The sequence below is a fragment of the Anser cygnoides genome, chromosome 1 (genome assembly GCF_040182565.1).
Source record: "Anser cygnoides isolate HZ-2024a breed goose chromosome 1, Taihu_goose_T2T_genome, whole genome shotgun sequence".
Classification (NCBI taxonomy): Eukaryota; Metazoa; Chordata; class Aves; order Anseriformes; family Anatidae; genus Anser; species Anser cygnoides.
In genome coordinates this window covers 7,507,501-7,520,702 of record NC_089873.1, presented here as the reverse complement: position 1 = coordinate 7,520,702, position 13,202 = coordinate 7,507,501, and the positions used below count along the sequence as shown (strand labels likewise).

General features: G+C 48.3%; 1 protein-coding gene across 7 annotated transcripts in view; it reads left to right on the top strand.

Annotated features, from left to right (window-relative positions):
* Positions 1-13,202, top strand: part of FRMD4A (FERM domain containing 4A) — a 362,715-nt gene that overhangs the window by 184,209 nt on the left and 165,304 nt on the right. The window contains exon 1 of one of the 7 annotated variants that reach the window (XM_048062546.2): positions 1,109-2,444. The exons of 5 other annotated variants lie outside the window; for them this stretch is intronic. In XM_048062546.2, the coding sequence (XP_047918503.2) occupies positions 2,286-2,444 (159 nt within the window). In that variant the 5' untranslated portion in view covers positions 1,109-2,285. Of the gene's footprint in view, positions 1-1,108; positions 2,445-13,202 lie in introns of those variants that run through there. One more of the 7 variants, XM_048062545.2, reaches the window with a different exon arrangement.

Below are 13,202 nucleotides of genomic sequence, written 5' to 3'. Positions count from 1 at the left end.
TTAGATCACATCCCAGAGCAATCACTCGCGATGGTTTCTTCCCCCTTCTGTTTTCCTTTATCAAACACATTTCTTTCTTTTCCTCTCTTGTGCTCCCAGGCAGAGATCTTATACACTAGGCTGTAGCCTGGGGCAAATATTGTCTTGTCAAGCTATATAAAAAATATCTTTCTTCCAAATGAGGCTTTATAGTTCCTGGTCCCTTGTCTACCTCGCTACAAACGGAGGCAGTGTGTTACCTAGTTTACATGCAGGCAAAGAAATCATTGAGAGGATGAGCAAGGAGGGACTAGGAACAGAGGCTGGACACCAAGAAAACAGACACATGGGGTCAGAGGGAGGAGGAAAGAAAATAACACTTTGCAGGATAAATAGCATCTAATAAGGTTGAAATAAATATTATTTTTTTTATGATGCCACTCAAAAAATGGTGCACTGAAGAAGCAATTATGCTGAAAACGTGAATTTGGCAGCTGTAATTTTCCTGGCCCTTCACCTCCCTGTTATTGGGCTGATGAGCATCCTCACGTTGTGGTCATGATGCACCGCTTGCTTTGTGCCTTCCAGTCCTCAAAGATCAAACCATGGTTGGGGTCAGCTTGGGACAAGGCTATGGAAAACCCGACAGTAATGAATGTCCCTGCTCCTTCCCCATCCAGGGAGTTAAATCAGAGAAAAACCATGCAGACTTTGGGAAAAAGGTAGCTTCTCAGCTCCATTATGTGAGAACCCAGCATCTGATGTTTTAGGGGCTCAGTGCTTGCAGGTCCCTCAAAATTTCAGCTCAAATTGGGGTTGTCCGGTCTAACCCTCTAAAAAAATGCCTCCATGTAAGCAATCCCCATCTGGCTCCTTGCAAGTCCTTTTCCTTCACAATCCTTTATAGGGAGGGTGAAATGAGTGAAAAAAGACAGACAGCATTTGCCAAGATTGCTGATTTGTTCTGTGGTTTGGTAAAAATAATTCCACCTCAGTTTCCCCACCTGGTTATTAAACCTTAGCAGAAGGAGCATGGGAGAAGGAGCAGAAGAATTTAGTCATAAACAAACAAACAAACAAATAAATAAATAAAACTGTTGCAATTTAACCAAGTGGATTTTATGATGATTTAATTGGACTGCAAAGGCCTTGTGCTGATAAATTATTTTTGCCCTTACCCAACCTGTTCCCTCTGTGGTTACAGGTGCTGGCAGCATGAAGTCCCCACCCAGACAAGCTGCTCTGGGTTCCTGCAGGGAAGCAGGCAGGGAGCTGGTCTCCTCCCAACCCCTATTTTAGGAAGGGATGTCAGATGCAGTTCCTCACATCCATAGGCTGAAAAGGGCACTTCGGTGTCCGGCTTAGATGGGGAGAACTGAATGACATTCTCCTGTGCTTGCTCGGATGAGACCCACCCTTACTAATTCAAGCTTGGCAAGGGTTAAAAATATGTCCACAGCAGCTGAATCAGACTGATTTAAAATGGGTATTTTTTAATCCATGCACCTTTCCAAGATATCATCCCTTGGGTAAATAGGGTGGTTTTCAGACAGTTACATAAGTCTCACATGAAGACCGAGTATCCTTCTGGGTCCAAAACGCGTAAAAGCTCCAAAAGAGACATTTGGGTGGAAAAAAGACTGGATTGTAACCGTGCAATGGCTAGTCAATGTGCGAAACAAAAGGATGAAACGTTGCATGTGGCAAAGCTGTCTCCTCAGCTGTTGTTTGGGAGTGGTTGAAAGAGTTAAGCCCCATTCTGGAATGTCTTGGGAATGTTGGCAGAGGGAGAGCGAGCGGCTTTTTTCCTCCCTCTGGATGGAGTCCCAGCGCCGAGCTTTCAAAGTGATGACTTTGGATCCGAGTTTGCTTCTTGGTTCTGCAGCGGAGAGCTGGGAAGTGATGCAGTGCATCCAAGAAGCCCTCCGCGAGGGATGTGCAATTGCCTCCCGAAGTCGGGAGGGGTATTTTTACCTCTTCCCTGCTCGTCCCTGGGTGCAGCAGAACTCGCCTTGAGAAGACACACACAGGGATAAACCACATCCTGAAGGGTGTGTGCGAAGGGAGAAAGGCACATCCCCAGTTTATTTTGGCTGCTGCTTTTTTTGTTGTCGGGTTTGGTTTGGTGGTTTTGTTTTTTTGGGGGGTTTTGTTGTTTGTTTCTGTTTCTTTTCATTTTTCTTTTGCTTCTCCTCCTTTGATGGAAATGGCAGTGACTTTTTAACCTTGCAGTCCATAAAGGCGCCTGGGGACTATCCGATCGCCCCTGAGCAGGGAGACGCGGGCATTTCGCACGGGGAGCTGGCATGGCTTCTGTGCTCTTTGGCTTTGAGGATCTGCTCTACAGCTGGGACAGCCTGGTGTGGAGCCTGACGTCCCGGGCTCTGAGGACTTGCCGCTTTGGAAATCTGAGGGTCCTGCAGCTCATGCTGAAGCCATGGTGCATTTCCAGAGCCGTTTATCAGGTAGGGTTATAAAACACCAGGCCAGAACTTCAAATCCTGGCGCTGCAGAAGGGAAATCTCTTGGAGAGCCACATGGGGTCCAGTTCTGCTCCTACCACCCGCTGTGGGTCACACTGCAGGTGGTGGGGCAGAGACCTAAAGTGGGGGAGAAACGCAGGATTTGAGGATGGTGGTGGGGTTCTCAAGGCTGAACACCGATCCCGACTCTCCTTCCCATAGCATGGTGGGGAATAATGGGAATTAAGGGTCACTCTGATCTGTCCCCTCTCCTTATGAAGCTTTATACTTGTAAGTATGGCCAGCCTTAGCTGTGCTGTGTCCTCGAGCTGTCCCCATAGTGGCACAAAAGCAATTTATAACTTGCATGGAGGAAAGGACACCTCGAGACATGTAACCTGCTGGTAGAAAATGGGCAGACGCGGTTGGTTTTAAGCTGCAGAGGCACTGGTTGTCCCTAAGTGACTTGTGCAATGCCTTCTGACTGCTCAGTCTGGCAAGCCTGAGGCATCTGATTGCCCAAACCTTTTGTTTTATCCAGTAAATATGTTACGTGGCATGGAGGCTGCCTTCCCCTCTGCTGCTCTGAGCAGCGGACACAGAGGTTTGGGGCTGGCTGCTCTGTAGAGCTAAGCTAACAGCTCTAATAAGTTGTGTTTGTTACTGAGACCGACTAAACTGGGTTAAATCCTCTGCGTTAATGCCATGGAGAAGATGTTGGAACTGGATGCCAAGTTGAGTAGCAACTTTTATTCCAGTCCGTAGGTGAGCCTAGGTTGAAATGTTGCTGTAAGCCAGCCGGTATCCAGCTCGTCTGCTTTTTTATTCAGACAGCCGAGGCTAGACGTTTATTCTGCTGCAGGGACAAACCCATTACAATATTTATCGGCTTCACTGGTTTGGCTAATGCTGGACGTTGGATTGACTGATGGGTGTTTGCATTTGGAAAAGGCATTTTCTGCTACTCCTACTTGCTTAGTGTTCTGCTTTTCCTGTGCTTTGGAAGTCTCCATGTGTGAAGCCAAGTTATACAGAAGAGGCCAGATTAAGAGCCCGTAGAAACTGTGTGTGTTGCGTAGAGGGAAACCAAGAGAAGGCTTAGGGTAATTTCAGCAAGTTTTGAACCAGCTTCAAATCACGCTTTGGTTTCTGCCGACTTCAAGAATAGATTTTATGGCTGCCTTTGGAGTTCAGCAGGCATGGGCAGTGCATTTATTCTAAGTATTCATTTATCCTAGAGGGTGCCTGCAGCCAGTAACACAAACCCATTGCCCAGAAGGACCCCTCATCCCACAGATAGCCCTGGTGGCACTGGGTGCAGCTTGAAACCACCTTGGGATGTATCAGGTGATGGTTCCATGTGAACTGAGCTGCCCACATGGCCACGGGAAAGGGAAGCAAGGCAGCTCAGTGCTGAATCTCCCTTTACCCTCTACCCATGTAAAACCATCCCTAAAAACTGAGTAGCCATGAGATGCATTGAGGCTCAGACTATGAATCACCTACCCAGCCTAAAGACCAGGGGGATGCTGCTGCCCGTGGAAGTGTGACAACTCTCCTGGGATCGGTGGGCTGTTACCACATTTACCCTGATGTGCACTGAGCACATGCACAAGTGCACTGTTTGCATTACAACGTGCACATCTTTAGCTGCCCTCCATGGCATTATATCATGTCCATGGCATGTTATCCCCCTTCCCTAGACCCATCAGGAGAACGGGACTGGCAAGGATGCCTCCCCTCCCACCCCATGACCATCGATGCAGTCTGACACTCACAGGACAGGGCGGGACACAAACTGGCTTGAGTGGTTGCCCGTTTCTCAGACAGAATGGGGGAACATCTGCAGAAGCTCACTAAAACCATGCCACCTTATTTGCTTGAGGTTATTTGTTTATCACCCACGAGCTTCCAGCTTGGAGAGGGACAGAAATGGTGGGCCAGGTACTGGGAGATTGCTGCTGGGTGGGGTTTTGCTTGGGAAAGGCATCGCATAGCTGCTCTCCACAGCCAGCCAGAAGCAATGGTATTAGCAGTGACCAGCATGAGCTGATAACAGGCTCTGAACTTATGCGTGTTAATCCTAGCCACATTTCCTCCAGCAGCCAGCATCTCCTACTTAAATGCTGACGGAGTATTTTAGTGGAGTATTGCCGGGACAGAGAGCCTGACAGCTTAATAACTTCCTACCCAGACACAGAGAGTTCTTACATTGTTTGGTGTTTAGATGAACAAATAATCTCTTGACTGTGCTAGTTTTGTTGCTGCAATATATTAATCCCTGCTGCTACTGCATCTTGAGAGCGGAGTGTAGATCAGCTGTAGGACCTCTGCCTGGCACCAGAACTGAAACAGCCCTAAAAAGAAACATTAGATAACCTTGTAAAATTGAGCAAAACATTCTCATACATCAATATATGCATATCCCTTTCCTTTATGCTTTCTTCTTTGATCTAATCTCCTCCCAGTGACTCTGTGCTTCTGGAGCCACTTGAAGGCTCAGCCCTGCTGAGGCTGACTTGGGGGTATGGGTACTGCATAAAACATTTTTCTCATTGTTTCTCCTTATTTCTTAGAGACCAGGTTGCAGCAGGTGACAGGGAAATGTGTTTGTGTGATCATGTGGATGTGAGCATCGAGACCAGGCATGGGTTTACCTGGTCCAAGGGGTCTGAGCAGGGCGAGGTGCCTGGCTGTGCCAGACAGCATCAGTCTGGTTCCTGGCAGCTTCCTCAGCGCCTTTCTGTCCTGATGGGGATCTGTAGGTGCCTCCATCACAGCCTGTCCATGCATAGCCAGTACCTTCAGCACCTTCACGACACCTGGATTTACTTCGTGGCCATGGAGAACATCCATGCAGGTTCTCACCAGAGCGTGGGGTTTCCCTTCTGAGTGACATCAGAACCAAGGTGCCCAAATTCAACGTAACAAAATTTCTACCTTCTCCAAACAGAGAAAACGCAGAGGTCTTGCAGTCACTGCCCATCTCTGGGCACCATTTCCCTTCATTCCCGACAAGTGAGACTTTGCTTTCTTGGCTGTAGGGAATTCAGGGGCAATGCACTAGCAGAGGTAGATGGGATAGCAGTTTGGGGTGATGCTGGGTGTGCTGATTAGGACCCCATCCTATCCACTGCAGATTTCAGCTGTCAGATCCATACTGACATGGCAATCACAAGTCTGCAGTTGCTCAGGCTGTGAGCAGTAGTTATGAGAGAGACTGAAAAAATCAAAAATTCTTCCTTCATTCTTCAAACTGGATTTGACTTTTGGAGATGCTGAGTAAAGCCATTTCTCTTTGTCTTTAAGCGATGCTGTGGTACTCAGGACACCTGAGAACCTTTGGTACCCCAAGGCAAAGTGCCACAGAATCACAGAATCATTAAGGTTGGAAAAGCCCTCCAAGATCACCTGGTCCAACCACCCCCTACCACCAATGTCACCCACTAAGCCATGTCCCCAAGCACCACGTCCAACCTTTCCTTGAACACCCCCAGGGACGGTGATGCCATCAGCTCTCTCAGACCACAGTTCTCTCCCCAGCAAGCAAATCCTTCTGCAAGTCCCCTGCGATTCCCAGGGCTGCACTGGTCCGCTTCATCTGAACAAACACTTGGCCTCTCCAAAGTCCTCCCTGTTTCCATTGGGCTAATATTCACTACTTGTTCCGTGTCAGTTGTGCCGAACGCTTGCTATATTTCAATTGTGTTCTGTGAACCGCCACGTGGCTTTCCGACTGCGTGATTGCGACCCATTGAGGAAAGGAGATTAGCAAAGAATAAACTTCCAGCTGAAGCTTTCAGTTGTGCAAGATGCCACTGAGCTGCTGGGTGTATTTTTACCCATGCCCAGAAGATGTCTGGCTGCTCTGACCTACAAAAAACAGCTCTGTGAATGAACACAGTGCTGGCTGCTGCGGAAACACTGCCCTTTTAGGAGCTGCTGGGGGAGGGCTGCTTTATTGCAGGGTAGGCAGTGAGCTCTGTACTTTAACATCCTGAAGATATTTCACTATTTATTTAATCTCCAAATCCATCAACAAATGTTTTAGCTTCCTGGCTCTGCCTGTGCAGTGTCAAAGAACATTAAGCAGACCGGGACCTACATCTTCAGTAAAAATGTGTTTATGTGACTGTCTGCTCCAAATCCCACCAACTACTCCCACCGAGTCACAGGCAGGATGAGGAGCAGCCTGTGGAGGAGCTGCAGGACCAAACCTCGCATCCGTTTAATTCCTGCACACAGTAGTGCACTGCTTTTTATTCACCAACCACTTTGCAAAGGCATTAAGCAGCATCATGTCTATTTTACTGCCCTAGAAACTGAGGCAGAGACGGCCCAAATGACTCGCTTGGGGCTATAGACAGAAGAGCAGAATTGCCTTCAATACCTCATTGCTCCCCATATATCCACTTATAGATAATGGGATTAAGAGGGGAGCTGGGCTGTAGCATCCGGGGGTTGAATGTTAAACCTGAAAGGAAGAGTGAGAGACTGCTTTTGCCATGCTGGCAGGAGGATAAAGGGCCAAGGAGTAATGGAGGAGGTTTTGTAGGAACAAATGGAGAAGCCAAGGTCCCTTGGGGTCATCTAGGGGCTCTGGGCACCCCAGTGCCAGGACGGAGGTTACTGCAAGGCAAAATTGGGTTGCAATTCCAAGCTCACTAGCTGGTTTCCAGATATATCAATCACCCATGACTCCCATCCCCTTAGCACTGAAGGTGCTTTTGCAGTGCTTGAACACACCGTTACTCCTCTTGGACCAGAGATGGCAGGTATCAAAGCCCAGAAGATGGTTTTTGTGGTTTCTGCCTTCCTTGCTCCACCAGCAGAGGAGGGCCAGGTTGTCTGCCACCTTCCTTCCCACCCTGATGCACTCAGCCACATCAGCCTCCAACCCCCATCTTTCTTGGGCCTGATGTTCAGATAATTCACTCTCTTTATTTACCAGCCCAATTTTGTTTTCCCTGCAGAGGACACATCAACAGACGTTGAAAGCTTGAGAGAGGCTCACTCAGAGGTCCTGGTTTGGAAAGGAGCATAATGAGGTGTAGGACAACGCCTCCCCATTCGTGGAGAGGTGTAGTAGATCTGAAGGGAGCAGGGAACAAACCCATTTGCTTTGGCATCTTGCTGAAGTCACAGCAGAATGGCAAGCACACTGGAGCCTTTTGGTGAGCAGCCAGCTGTTGGGAGATGTTGTGTTTCAGCCCCAAAACCTTCTGCCCTTTCTCTGGGAACTGGCTATCAGGAATGGGGTCTTTATTCTCATCAGGGAACAATCTGGGAAATTCATTCTTGCCTCACTGTCGTGTCTCATCCTGCTTGCCTTGGAGACATCTTACTGTGTCTATGAACAGCTAGGGGCTCAGGAGTAAAAGCAGATTTTTGCAAGCCTGCCATGCCCCTGTAAATGGCTCTGCAAATCAATGCTGGGCAGAAGAGAGGAAGGAAAGGGCTGGAATGTTAAACACATCTTTTCAGATTGGTAAAACTTCCAGGTTTTGATTTATAGCTTCATTGCCAAGTAGATTAATGTGGAATTCAAACACAACCAGCTCTTTGCTTTCCTTTCAGGCCTGACATATTAGCATGTCCCATTAATCTAGTCAGTTCCCAGCACGATGAAGGCTGAGGAAATGGGGGATTAGGTGTGTGAGAGTGTTGGGTGGGCAGCAGAAAAGGCCAGGAAAATCCACAAATAAGTAGCTAAAACCTTATCCAGGTCTCAGCGTGTAGCTGAGGCTATCGGGAGCAACTCCCTTCAAGCCAGCAAACCCAAATCTTTTCTCCTCGTTCCAAGCAGAGGGCTTTTCAATGGGTTAGTTGGGTTTTGAGCTCTTTGCTGGGGCATGCTCTGTCCTCGGGGCACCATGATGCTCCAGGGAATCCTCCAGGAGGATTCAGGCTCCCTAAAGCCACCCTTTGAGTTATCATAACTGGGTCAGGCCCCTCCAAGCTTGCAGTCTCCTTAATTCCCACTTTAGTAGGAGGCAATCGTGATTTTTTTTCTCTGTTACTTTGCTGAGCTAGTCCATGGCCTCTGAGGCTGCCCTTGAGAAGTCTCAAACTTTATTGCTACATATTTAAGCATTTATGAGACTTGAACTGCTTCCCTTAAAAGAAAAGAAAGCAACAATGGCAACCGATACTAATCCCCCCCCCCAAAAAAAAAGAAAAAAAAAAAACAAAGAGGAAAAAGCCCTCTGTCCAAAAGCCCCAGAGTTGCAGAAAGGGCTAATAAACCTCATGCGTTTCCAAAAGCTGCTCGGGAGCTTTTGGCTCACAGAGTTTCTCACCCCATCTTTGTTACAGGCAGAAGCAAAGAGGGTCAGACAGGCAGGGGAGGGGAAAGAAAATGCAAATGTTAAAAATTCATCTTAGCCAGAGAACGTATCCGAACAGGCAGGAAAAAAAGAAATCAGCCTATAGAGGAAGCCTGAGCTGGGCATGCATGTTAATCACCCCCTGGGCATGCCAAGTCAGCCTGTCCAGGGCTGGTATCCATCCCACACTGCATCGTGCAAGGGAGCAATGTGAGCCCAGTCCAGGTGAAGCCTGGGGGATAGGTGGGATGTCCTGCCCAGGGCTGAGGTTTTGAGATAAAAAGTGTTTGTGGAGCTCAAAGGAGCTTTCACCTCTGGGCAGTCAGGGGCAATAGCCCATTTGCCCCTAAATACCTGCTCTCAGCAGCTCATGCTGTCTCATCTTTCCCTCTGCTCTCCGAGGCAGCTGTGGGTCAAGGCAAGAGTCACAGGGATCTCCTGGAGGGCAGGGATGGGACGCCAGGGGTTTACTGGGCAGTGCCTGAGTCTGAGTCATTAAATTGCCTTGGCGTGGCTGTGGGAGGAGAGCGAGTGGTCAAGCCTCGTGACCGATGTCTTTTTCTCAGAAAAAATAACAGTCTCTTAAATCAGGAGGAGTATTGGGCGTCCTTTTGTTCCAGCATAGATTTTTCCAACCTGTGTCTCTGTCAGAAACATTCAATCTCCAGCACGAGTCTGTCCTTGGAAGAGGAGCCTGGCTGCCCAGGGTTATGAACACGGGCACAGTCTTTCAGGGTGCTAATTCTAGCCCACTAATAAATGGGTTAAGATTGCCAATTCAGCTTCCAGAGGCCACCAGCCAAGCAGCAGACACAAGTGATGTGAATTATTTCCAGCCAGGGATGGGTTTGAATCTGACCCAAAGCTGAGCTCTCTTGAAGTCCATCGCCAATGATATGGGGGTTCCTGCCCCTGTCTTTGCTTTTGGCTTTGAGGGGTGAAAACTCTGCTCTCCACAAGGACTACAAGCCTTCCCAAACGGAGAGGATCCCCACGGAGGATCCCCTGCTTTGAAAAAAAAATGCAGCTACCAGCAAGGCAAGGGGAATGTTGCATTTGCAGTATTCCGAGGCGTAACTATTTTCTGCTCAATATTTTGAACCACGAGATGGGAAGCATCTCATGCTGCTTTAGTTATTAAAAATTAGGCATTTCAGAATGCCCCAAGAAACCCTTTTTGGTAAGAGCTTTGCCTTCCCCGGAGACACATTTCTGAACAATTCAGTCCTCTGAAGCAACTGAGACCAGTGGGGAGTTTTCCTGGAGAATTTTTGTTCAATTCAACCCCTTCTCTGTGTTTTTCCCCCAAAGAAAGAAATCCATCCTGAATTTGGGAGCCAGGGTAGCCCCAGGATGGGTCCACTTCCATCAGGTTTCCACTTGTTTCTTCTCCTGTGCAAACTGAAATCATCACGGGGAAAGCCTGCCTTTTCCTCCTCATTGCAAAATGCCTTTGTTGCTCCACCAAAGGCTCTGCTCAGTGGATGAAATTTCTTTTGGACGTTCTCAGGGACCAAAGATGGAGCCAATTTGTGCCATTAATGTGGTCCTGTACAGCATCCAACTGTTTGGAGAAAACAGCTGCTCTTGGGCATGGCAGTTTGGGGGAAAAAAAAAAAAAAAAAGAAAAAAAAAGAAAAAAAAAAGAAAGAAAAAAGAAAAAAAAAAAGAAAGGAACAGAGCAAAGACTTTTAATGCCATTGCAATGGCAGTAGCAGAAGGCACTGAAGTCGGGGTATGTCCTGCCTCCCTTCCCATTCCTCCCTCCCCCCAGGTTGGACTGAGGAGGATATTAACCCTGCCTGCCTTTGACACAAGCAAGAGGCTACAGCGAGTCTTTTACCAACATCCATACGTGAATTACTTCTGTAGTTTAAGTATAAAGAGCCATTTTTAGTGTCTGCTCCTTTTGATTAATCTCTAATGTTTTTTATTTAAACCTACTACGCACTGCTTGTGTTCACGTGGGCTCTCCTAGGAGAGTTGTCCTTTTCTTAAATTGGAAGCTTATGGAGCTGAGCTGGAGGGAAATAATCACGGGTTTTCAAACTCTGCCTTTTTTTGTTACTCCTCTTTCAGTTTGGGAGGTATTTTTTTAACAACATGAGTCCACTGAGGACTCCAGAACAGCTGACAAAGAGTACTTGGGGGCTGCTCCTATCCGCAGTCCCAATGAAGAACTCCGCAAGGCAGCCAGAGCGAAGTCTCAAATGCAAAAAGTTATCCAAGGTCAAATTCCTCCGCATTGCGAACTTCCTTCTGGCACCCCAGCAGGGACTCAGTGTCTGTCCGGCACCTGGCAGGAGTTGGATGATGTCTGCAGCATTGCACAACCTGCAAGCACTGCTGCGTGCGACCACTTGTGCCGCGTGGGAGCCTTCGGCCACCGGCACTCGGGGGTGCTGGCAGCTCTCGTAAAGCTCCGGGAGGGCAGGAATGTGGGTTTTACAACCCTTGCAAACCAACTTTGTTCCACTTCCATGGGGCCTGGTGTCAACCCCTGTGTGCTTAAGGGCTGCACGTGTTTGTACAGTCACCTCCATCCCGGTGAAACAACAGCTCGTGTGATGGAGCGCGAGCTGCTTGCAGGCTGAGAATTTTATGTTACTGTAAGTGGCTGTACTTGGGCTGAACTCCACTTTTGCTTTCTTTTTTAACATTTTTCTAATAGTTTTTAGGGCCCCGCAGGAGCATAGAGAGTCAGGCAGGTCATTGTGCATGGAGTCACAGCTGGGACAGCAACCCCGAGAGTCAGCAGGAGCATTGGCTGGGCTCGGCTTTGCAAAACCTCAGGCGATCAGTTAAGGATTTTGCAAAACCAGCCTGCAAACGAGGAACGGATTGTGCCAGACAAATTATATTACAGCAGCCATCGGGATGAGGAGGTAGGGAAGAAGGAAGGGGAATACACAGCACGGGGGTTGGATAGTTTCTAATTAAGGGGAGAACAGAGTCGCTGTTCATCTTGGAAAAAGAGAAGTTCTGGGAAGTGTGCTGCATCGCATATTCTCAGGCATTCATCATCTGAAATGTCTCTTAATTGCCACTATTATATCACATCACAAACATTCCTGCAATTTCTCAGTCACAGCCTCCTACAAAGGGATCCTTTCATTCAAGCCATTTTCGCAGAAGTCTTTTCCCCTCGGACCTCGGTCCTGTAACACGCTTAGAGCAGGAATCTGGAAGTGGGATTTTTTTCCTCCCCCTTTTTTTTTCCTAAACACCAGATGTTGCTTTGCAGACAATACGTTTCAAGCAAGAAGCGTGTCCCATTTTCAACCTCTTTCCTCTTTGTCCCAAGATAATCAGCTCTTAACAGCTCCTCTTCCTCTCATGGTAAAAGCTGCAATGTAAATAGTCAGGAGGTTTGTAGTGTCAGGAGCCAGCTGAGTCCCGCTAACTCAGGCCCAGGCTCCCTGACGCGGGGCTGCCTTCAGCATTTGGCTCAGCCAGCAGACAGCATTTATCACGCGGCCTCCCCTGCTCGCCTCCTAGCTCCTGGCTCCACTTTCAGAAACTTTCACATTTCTGGGGGCTGCATTTTCCCACCATTTAGTAAAGAGCCGGATTTTTTCCTCCCAGAAAATACGCTTACGTGTCAAAGGCCAAGGACCTTAGAAAATATCAGTAGTTGAGCAGCCTAAATATAGCGCCGAGCTGAAATCCTGAATTCCTGCGAAGGAGCCAGTGTCAACAGCACTCGTCTGTGGGACTGGGATGGCTTGCTGCTGCCCGGGGTTTTTCTGTGTGTTATCATCACAGCGCCTGGATGTCCGGGCAGGAGTGAGGAGACATTCCTGTAGGTGTCCTGGCCAAAGCCCTTCATATCTAAGGGCTTCATTATTCATAAGTGTCTGCTCCAGCAAAGGGCACACGGCTTCAGAGCCACCCAAAACTGAAGACACTGCCCTCCAGTTGACTTGCACCTATGTGTAGCGAGGGGTTTGTTGTGTGGCTGGGTGTGCAAAGCCCAGGGTTCAAGGGCTGTTGCTGACTTTGACAAGGAGTGATAATGACACAGACAAACCCCATCACGAGCACCGAACCAGGCAGGAGTGCTTAAGCCTTGACCCATCACTCGATAAACTTTGGCTCCAAGGAGTTGTCCACCTCCATCCCCTGACTGAAGACTGTCATTCCCAGCCACACCACTTCCTAACAGCAAAACTGCTCACGTATTTGTCTGCGGGTACTTTAACAAGCACAAAATTGTTCACTTGACTCATTTCATCTTATAGTAGGTACGAAAAATAGACCCGAAGTGACCCATCTGTCCCGCACAGGTCTGGGATTGCCCAATCCCCCTCTGCCTTCAGCCTGTGCCAGCATCTATCATTTACTAATGCAAACGGGTGAGGCCTTATCCATGAGCTGTGGGTGGCGAAGGAGCCATCGCCCTTAGAGCTTCCTCTCCTCCTTGCATCAGTCTTGG